Source organism: Scylla paramamosain, unplaced genomic scaffold, assembly GCF_035594125.1.
Source record: "Scylla paramamosain isolate STU-SP2022 unplaced genomic scaffold, ASM3559412v1 Contig14, whole genome shotgun sequence".
Taxonomy (NCBI): Eukaryota; Metazoa; Arthropoda; class Malacostraca; order Decapoda; family Portunidae; genus Scylla; species Scylla paramamosain.
In genome coordinates this window covers 1,020,001-1,030,000 of record NW_026973679.1, presented here as the reverse complement: position 1 = coordinate 1,030,000, position 10,000 = coordinate 1,020,001, and the positions used below count along the sequence as shown (strand labels likewise).

The window sequence follows — 10,000 nt, the reverse complement described above, 5'->3', positions numbered from 1 at the left end:
ACTTGGCAGGTAAATACATGTTCATAGGTATGGATGTCACAACCAACTACTACATTTGTGGTCTTCCTATTGCAGACTCCTCCAGAATCAAGGAACTGCCAGTCCAATACATCACAGGAGGCAATGCTATCGGGCTGCAAAAAAAAATCACCTTTAGGAAGTTATTTGACCACAGGTGTGTGTGCACGTGTGTATGTGTGTGAATTAAGATTGAGAAGACAGAAAGTGGATGGAGGGATGGAACTGCAAAGGATGGGAGTCAGAAAGGAAGGTGCAAGAGACAGATACAATGACACAATATTCCTTTTTAATCTTCCCTATAAAATTTAATCTTATAAAATCCTGATGTGCCTTTATTTCCATACAGCCTGCATTTTACTGCTATATTATTACACAACATAAAAGCATAATGATATACTTCAGTTTTCTTCCACAGTGACACAATTCCTTTTCAATCTTCTGTACCAGACTTTCTCTCCCTACAAACCCTCATACACTCACCTTACTTACTCTTCCTACAGCCTTCAGAAGATGCAAGAGTCAAGCCTGATGAACAAGGTGAGGACCAATTGGCTATCAGCAGGAACTTCAACGTGTGGCAGGAAGACTAAATTCACAGCCAGCCTCTCTGATGTGGCTGCAATCTTCATCCTCTTGATGGGTGGTGCAGCATTTAGCTGTCTGCTGCTGCTGCTGCTGCTGGAGCATGCAGTGGGTAGTGATGCATGTGTAAAACCATGGCCCATATTCTGAAGTGCTCTGCTCTCTCACTATGATCATTTTCAGAGTCCACATAGATGATTAGCTGGGTTCTCAAGAAAGATTTCTCCTGTTGATAAATTTGAAATCTTGTTAATTTGGCATTAGACCTGCATAAGCACCTCAACACCCATGTAACTTCATCCGGAGCCTTTTAAAAGCAGTGGAAGTGAGGTTTAGTAGTGTTTCAGAACATTGCCCAACATACCTAAAACTCGAAAGCATATCAACCGAGTGACAATCTCACACAAGGAGGCCAAGGCAAAGTGCATAACATAACTTAAGAATTGAAAGTCTCATATATCCTGCCATGTACATAAGAGTATAATGGAAGCTACAAGACTACACTAGGCAGGCAGTCCCTCTATAAAGCATATTTACCACACTTACAGATACATGCAAGACAAAAGGTGGCAAATAAAAGCAAATATCTTAACAACGCGGATAAGCGTGACTGCTGTTCTGAATGCCGCCGACACCGCTGCCTCCCTGCCGTCATCACCATACCACCACTGTCATCACCATCAACACACCCTCCATCACCATTATCACCAACACCACCGCCGCTATCAGCACCTGAACCAACACTCGACGAGCAACGCTTGATAAACATGAGCAAATTCTGCAACTATTAGTATGCCGACAAGAGTACATAAGGTAGATGTTTCTCGGCGTGTGACCGGAAAAAAATCATCCGTCTGTCCGTTCATTTTTTTTTTTTTTTTCGCTACCCCGTGTTGTAGTCAAAGTGTTAATTCACTTAGGTACTGCGACACTGCAACAAAGCACATGTGATTCAGAAATGCGTTAATTTATTTTGCTACGGTAAGTTACCATCACCTTCATAATCAAGAAATATAGATGCTAAAAGTATTTTATGGTACCAATTTCAATAGGGAAGATTTTATTCTGTCACACGCTATTTCCTAAAACGTTGTACCTCTCGTTTTGAAGGCATAAAAAAACAAACTCTTGTTTCGCTACCACCAACTTCAAGCCCATGAAATATAGATGCTAAAAATATCTTGCTGGACTATTTTTAATTACGAAGACTATATTTTCACGGACAGGTGTCTGAAATGTTGGCCGTCTCGTTTTGAAGGCATAAGAACCAAACTAGTGTAACCTTGCCGCCAGCCAACTTCTCATTTGTCATCATTATCTTTTTCGTCTCCCTTCCCATCCTCAATTTCTAAGTCATTATCGTCCATGACAGCTGTGGCTTTCTGTCTATATATCACTCGCTATTCTCTCTTACTTTGCTTGTAGAGGAAACCGTCTATCATATTCCGTAATGTTACTTTGCAGTGAAATACACTCCCTGGGTAATCTGCCGTAAATGTATGTGTTTTGTTTCCTGAACACTGCCAATTCAATCCACCAGCAGCACAAGAAGTCCTGAACGAATGATACAAGAACTACTAAAAAGCATCAAGATTGTTCAACATTACAAAGATAAAAAAAATCTGATAAGAAAACCGCCTTGTGTGAGCAAACACAAGCACTGTAACACACACACACACACAGACACGAGGCAAATGGGCGAGCCTCTTAATGTGTAGGCCCTGTTCACCTAGCAGCAAGTGGTTGTGACCTTGCTGTCCCGGTGTGTGGTGTGTAAGTGGTCTCAGTCCTACCCAAAGATCGGTCACTATGATCTCTGAGCTCTTTCCATAGGGTAACAGCTGGCTCGGTGACCAGCAGACGACTGTAGGTGAATCACACACACACACACACACACACACACACACACACACACACACACACTAAACTTGTGAAAACAAAAACACGCACTCTCAGCCTCATGTGTATTTAGCACCAATACTTCACCACGCGGCAGCCACTCGGTAAACACAACAGGAGGCTCCATGATAAACAACAATGCTACCAGACAGCGCTCTCTCTCTCTCTATCTCTTCTACAAAAAAAAAAGTTACAACTTTTTTTTTTCACTAACACAAGCCCCACTATTCATATTTCTACTACTGACCATCACTACCACTACTCCCCACTACATATACCACCGTTTGCACTACCTGTAAAATATTTTGATTCGTCGAGTGGGATGCAGCCTGAGCAGTACCCTGAGGAAGCAAACACGGCGAGGTGACTGACAGCAGAATACACACCCGGGGAGTTTTCTAGGTTGGAAAAGTAAAAAAAACATCGCTAAACTGCTTTGACCAGCAAGGTTATCTTTGCAGAATAAAAGTGGTAGTATTTTATCTATTGGTTAGTCGCCCGTGTAGTAGTATTTGTAGTAGTGTGTAGTATTTTATCTATTGGTTAGTCGCCCGTGTATACTCAGTCTGGCAGGGAAACAGAGAGATTTTATTGATGATTTGGTATTTCATCTATTGGTCAAACAGTCAGGTGTTGTTAGTCAGGTAGGGAGAGATGAGTGTGAGGAACTTATTGACGTGAAAGTAGACTGGCAAGTACGAGATGATGTGTAGTTATCATAGCAAAATACGCGTGGTGGTAGTGTTTGGTATTTTATCTATTGGTCATTCAGTCAGGTATTGTCAGTCAGGCAGAGAGAGATAGTGAGTGAAGGATTTATTGATATGAAAGTTAGTAGATTAACAAGTACAAGATTTGGTTTAGAATAATTTGTTTGTATTTTTGTAAGTTAAAGTAACGTGCGATTTTTCGGTATTTGCTATATAAAAACTGCAATGATAATAATAATAATAATAATAATAATAATAATAATAATAATAAGAAGAAGAAGAAGAAGAAGAAGGATGATGATGATGATAATAATAACGACAATAATAATAATAATAACAATAATAATAATAATAATAATAATAATAATAATAATAATAATAATAATAATAATAATACATCATTTTGTTAAATTAACATGACATTTCATGCCAAAAATAGAATAAAATAAAAACATGAAACTGTGTGTTCTACTAAGATTGTGTACTAATAGTCTCTAGAAAAATAATGGAAGAAACAGAAGTGGAGGTAAGGGAAGGTAATGGAGGTGGTGATAGAGGTGGAGATGGTCTGGATATAGTGGTGGTGGTGGTGGCGGCGTTGGATGAGCAGCAGTCAGTAAGGAACCCAGTGCGTCACGGCCCGCTAAGCTCACCTTGTCATGCAGGAAATGTTCAAAACAACACCAAGACATTACTTGACTGAAATCCGCAACCCTCCTCCTTCCCTCTCCTCTCCTCTCCCCACCACTCTCCCACGCCTCACCTCACACCGTAATGACCTGACTGCAGACTGAACGATGACAGCACACCACTCCCGTCTGTCTGACTCCATCACTCCACATCCCGCACCGCCAAGGAGGTTGTGTTTCTGTGCCACTGTAAGTCACTGGTTAATGCCACGCCGTTCCTTGACATCCTCATCACACTATGCTCCGCTACTGCTATTGTGTGTGTTATCTATCTAGTGATCAATATTAATTCACTTTTGATGCTGGTATGGCAAAATTACTACCTGAGACTGAGTGTGTGAATGTCAAGTGTGAATGTTGAGTGTCAATGTCAAGGGACTTACAGTGGACAGATCAGAAAGAAGGAATTTTGTTTGTGGTCACATCATAAGTGATTATCAAGAAAAGAAGTGTTCTTCAACATATGGACATTAATAATAGATCGTTTACCACAACAAAGGTCTACAGAATAAGGTTCAGAAAAGTAAAACATCAAATTACTAAATACTTAAGACAGAAAACAAAATATAAACCTGTCTAGTTTTCAGCACACCTGATTGATCATCCACTTGCACCACAGCAGATCATTATCTTGTACCATTTGTTTTATTCCTGTATGTCCTTCTGGTCATTTCATTCATCGTCACCATTCTCTGCGAGTACTGTATACTGTTTGCATCTGTTGATCTATATTTATTTACTTGTTTCTTTTCTTGTCTTGGCATACGAATATAAAGCCAAGTCAAATGCACAAAAAAGTAAAAAAAATAAATAAATAAAAAAAAATAAATAAATAAATCTTGGTGTTCTCTCCCAAAAAAGCACCAGTTAAAAATTTGAGATGGAATGGCTGTGCTTTTTATTTGAGCTAGCTTTGTAATAACCTTAAATTGGTTCAGTCTGCCATACAGGCTTAACGCATGAGAAAATGCTTATTCTGGAATATTTATATTTAATATCACATTGCAATTCCCTTCTTTTTCAGCAAACCATGGAAAAAATATTTAATTTTTAAATGACATATTACACTGGTGCTCAGACAGGGAAGAACCTCATACTGCCCTGAACTGACCAGGAGCCACTTTGTGTGGGTCAGCTGGTCTTTTATGATCTCCTTTCCTCCCATTCTTATATTCTGGATGACCATGCACAGGAGAGGCAGACACTTACCTGTAGTGAGCGCAGGTGTTGAGGATGAAGCTGGGAGGCCTGGATCATATCGTCCAGGGTGTCGTTCAAGGTGTCTAAGCTGTCCTCCTCCTCCTTACCAGGGCTTTCCTTATTGTCAGAGGTGGGTTCAGGCTCTGAGGGCTGAGATAACACTTTCATAGCTTCTAACCAAGCTCTTCACTGACTGTGCATTAACATCCTTTTAAATGAGTACATTCCAGTCATCCAACCAGGCAATTTCCTTCAGTATAAGGCAAAGTCATAATAGCCAATGGACTAATAAGTAATCTATTATCTCCTAATGGTAATATCTACTGCAAAATAGACAGCTCACCTTCCAGACAGTTTCCCCAGTCTCAGAACAGTTCAGTCCAACAAATTTCAAGGCTTCATCAAGGTTGAAGTCAAGATTGAAGTCTGGTACCATCCCATTGAGGGTGAAGGACGGAGAGTTGAGAGGAGACACAGAGTCAAGGGTCACGTCTCCTCTGCTGATGTTTTTCTCAGGAGACAGTAAATGCTCACCTGCAAGCAAAGGATGAACAGTAATTACACAAATACTGTCAACACTCTTTCTGTTATTCTTGTAACAAATTTGATGTACAAAGCTACAACCTATGATGCTGTGGTTTGTTTTTCCCATCACCAACTTGTGGGGGTCATCAGATAAACAATAATATATTGGTGCCTAAAACATTAAAGCTCTTATGATAAAATTTGATCCAAATATGCTTTAAAAATCTTACAATAAGAACTATTCATGAATAAATGATGAATATAGCTTGCCTGGTTTTCAACAACAGTTAATGCTTAAATATGTTATGTATATATACTAAAAAGAAAGCATACATGGTTTATGTATATAAATAAACTGTAAAAACATATATCACATGGCAACCATTACAACTACATAAAGGATATAATGTTCCCTTCATGTTCAGAGCAATTATAGTCATCCATGAAACCTCAACCAAAACACTCACAATCTTCATCATTGAAAATATAAACAAAATGTGTCTATACACACACACACACCCACACACACACACACACACACACACACACACACACACACACACACACTACACATTATGTAAAGCAGTACACACCCTATATTTTCATCACAGCAGTAATTTCTCAGGACTCATAACTGTTCCTCAGTGTTACCAGTACCTCTAGTAATTTGTGATCCTTGATGGTGGGTGGAGGGAGGCCTCCTGCCTGGCCAGGAAGCATTAGTGAGCCTCCTGCCACCCAGGTGTACCTGCCCTCTGTCCCCACTCCTTCAATGATCCTATTATGATTAATGATTCCACTCTATGGCCACCACCAAGCCTAAATATTTTTCTTACTTGGAAAAGAAAAGCTCAAATCAATAAGCCTTCACTGAGCTACAGATCACCGTGGTCTAGACACATAACAGCCATTGGCAATTATTGCACAAAATACTTTAGCACACTACTGTACTTGCAGGGATAAAATAATATCCTTCAGTCTTGATATAAGCCAACTCTCAAAGTGCTACACCACAGCTACACAAGACATAACATTTTCCCAAAAATCTCTTGTCCTGTGTGTTGCTGCACTGCTGCCAAGAGTACACCACCTCACATGTGTGTCTTGTGAAGATAAGAAACCATGCTATCACTATACCATTAAATACTTACTCAGTCATAAGTCATAACAATGTGTGTGCAGCAGATTCCTCAATAACATTTCAAGGTTACTGACTACTGGCACAGTCCTTCATACAATGACACATACAAAAAGTTGCTAATGTAACCACAACAGGGTACTCATCTATTCACTTCACTGCGTTGTAAAAAGCCCTTTGATTACAGGATTATAACAAGAAACTTGCTGGAGTATTACACAGATCACTATCTCACAGTTCTTGAGCCACCAAACGCCATGCGAGCACCACCATATGACCACTGTGTTACCACCACTACCACCACTGTCACAACCACCACTGCAACTACACATGGGCAGGAGGGGCAGAGCCTCACACCAGACAGGTGGTGCCTGATCAGCCAACCTACCAATATGGCTGTGCACCCAACAGGAAACTTGGCCAAATGGTGTAACAAAGGCCCTCCTCCAAGCCTGGGGGCCACTACACTTTCATGGGGGGGGAACAGGAGGAGACCCAATGAGGGGGGAGAAGGAATACCACGAAGGGTTGGATTCGCAAGGGTTGACTAACGCCAGCCGGATATCCCATCACATAATGCTGCTGCCAATATCCCGCTGCGATGCCCGAAATGCACCCCCTCCCAGCATGGGCGCCACCAGGCCAACCCCTAATACAGTAAAATCCCTCTCATCCGGCATTCAAGTATCCGGCAGCTTCAAGTATCCGGCACATTTTTCCCTGAGCCTTAAAATCTATAAAAAATCAATGTGTACTCATAAAATTGATTAAAATTCCCGCGTGAGGCATACTTTGTCCCCTTGCCACCAGAGCACACTGCTTCGCACCACCTGTGGTCCACTGCACTGTGTTTACTCAGTGACTCAGTCCCGCATGTGCACTGTTTATCACCTGATGCCTTCATCATACCTAAAGTTGTAGAAAAGAGGAAGCGTGTTGTGCTTACACTTAAGCAGAAGGTAGAAATTTGTCGATGATTAGAGAGAGGTGAAAACAGACAGCAACTAATGGCAGAATATGGTGTGGGCTCATCAACTATTTATGACATTAAATCCCAAACGAAAAAGTTGCGGGATTACATGAAAGTCACCGACACCCCAAAGGCAGTGGAAAATCATCACACACTGCAGTATCATCATAATGAAATGATGGACAAAGTGTTATACGAGTAGTTCAGCTTGAAAAGATCAGAAGGAGTCACAATTACAGGCCCAATGCTACAACTGTGCTGGTGAGTGTGAGGTGGCAGCACGGGCGGCGACGCGCGGCACAGCGATCAGCTAATCTTTGTTATGGTAAGATGCGTGAGTGTAGGGTGGTGATTGTGGGCATAATTTCACTTCTATTCAAGTATCCGGCATGTCAGCGGTCCCATTGATGCCGGATAAGAGGGATTTTACTGTATCATTTTTTCCTTCAAACTCTACTAAGCAGTGGATATTTTTCATCACCTTTCATTCTCTTTCAGTTTCTGGCTCAAAGTTTCACTTAAACATTTCTCTAAGTCCGGATCTTAAATTTAGGGCAGGACAAAAATCATCATACATGTGGCAGCCTGGCCCACATTGTTCAGTGTAGTGGCAGACATTCCATAGCAGTGACTTTGACAGGTGAGATAAATGAAAGCAAATTTTCATAATTCGATAAGGTAAGAAATACGTCCTACAGAGTGTACACAACTTTAAGGGATCCTTGGAGGGAGGCAACCATACAAACATCTATAGGGCACATCCAGGCATCTCCCACCATAATCTCCAACTGTCCAATTGTCTCACAGAGGCCAGCCAGACCCGCCTCCCCAGAACTCGATTAGTCCCTATATGGGAGGCAGCTACGGCCCCTCTCCAAAGGCTGATCACCTCTAAGCCAATGTTACACACCACATTCAGCTCACTTCTACAGCATCACCTCCACCTCCGTGCTGTAGCTCTATGGCCACTGGGGAAAAGTAACTCAAGGAATGAATAAAGAGTAGCTGCCATTGTTTCTTATAGAGCCTTATGTAGGGAAAATTATTTTATATCTATTAAGATATTGGCTATTCTTCAGTGTTTTGAAAAAGCATGCAATATTGACATTCAACATTTTTTTTTTATCTTTTTAGTAGTACAGGTAGGCAGATATTTAGAAGCAGACAGAAAGACAGATAGGGAGAAACAGAAACAGATAGAAAGACAGAAAAAATAAATTGTTAAAATAAACAGATGGACAGATCAACCATATGAAAGCACTCTTAACAAAATCTCTAAAAAAAAAATAGAGTACAAAAAAACAGGAGGAAGCAACACTGAGGAGACCCCTACAAGCCCACAACAGTCTACCAACCCTCCTCCTTCCTCTGGTCATAAAGGTTACCAGAGATATAAGCCACCATCAGGGGTACACAATGCTCAGCCACCTCACATAATGTATGTGGGCTTTCTGCATTTTCCTTGCCCTTTACACAGATTAAAGTATGACATTATACTTGACAATTTCCATGGCAGTAACCTCAGTAACCTTCTCAAACACTTCATAGTATTTACAGTAAGTTTAAAAGTAAGGCTAATAATAATATTTTATATCAGATATAGAATCTACCAGATAGGCATTAACAGGAATAGGCCTGGTAAGCTTCTTATAATGCTGTTTTATATCTGAAATATTAAGTAGTTGGAAAGAAATTACATATAATGGCCATTAGATGAATTTCAGCTTACCTACTTGTGACAATATTTCTTTCATGGCAAAATTGAAGCTTGCACCACAAACCTCAAGTAAATATCATCCTAAAGTCTCCTTTAGGAAACAAATAAATATGGATTTGTCTTTGAAAAGGAAATTACTTTTTGCTTTGTCAGAGCTGCTCTCAGAGATGGGAAGACCAGCATGAGGGTAATGGTCACAACCAGCAGGATGTCCTTGCTTCCCCACCCTGCCCTCTCTACCTGCCCTTGCTCCTTATCTTCCCCACCTGCCAATGCTTCCCTCCCCTTGTCTCCCACCTTCACCCACACACCCAACATTAATGAGTTTTTAATACTGTGAATCTTTAAACTCTTATATATGCATATTATTATGAATATTCTTGTCTTCTTTCAACCACTCATTAGCTCCAGTATTAATGAGTTTTTAATATTATGAATCTGTGACCTTTCAGCAAATGCATACACTAAGTATCAGTGAATGTACCTGTTTCCATTACTAAAGATCCTTTTTATAGATCATTTTGAATAATTTCCAATACAAAGCTATTT

At 40.5% G+C, this 10,000-nt stretch overlaps 1 protein-coding gene across 7 annotated transcripts in view; it reads right to left on the bottom strand.

The window, feature by feature from the left end:
• LOC135097198 (uncharacterized) overlaps nucleotides 1-10,000 on the bottom strand; it is a 36,714-nt gene that overhangs the window by 11,398 nt on the left and 15,316 nt on the right. For 2 of the 7 annotated variants that reach the window (XM_063998972.1, XM_063998973.1), the window contains exons 3-7: nucleotides 5,445-5,635; nucleotides 5,111-5,251; nucleotides 2,796-2,900; nucleotides 502-829; nucleotides 3-134 (exon numbers count right to left, since the gene is read on the bottom strand). In XM_063998972.1, the coding sequence (XP_063855042.1) occupies nucleotides 674-829; nucleotides 2,796-2,900; nucleotides 5,111-5,251; nucleotides 5,445-5,635 (593 nt within the window). In that variant the 3' untranslated portion in view covers nucleotides 3-134; nucleotides 502-673. Of the gene's footprint in view, nucleotides 1-2; nucleotides 135-501; nucleotides 830-2,795; nucleotides 2,901-4,493; nucleotides 4,603-5,110; nucleotides 5,252-5,444; nucleotides 5,636-10,000 lie in introns of those variants that run through there. The other 5 variants (XM_063998975.1, XM_063998974.1, XM_063998976.1 and 2 more) reach the window with 5 other exon arrangements.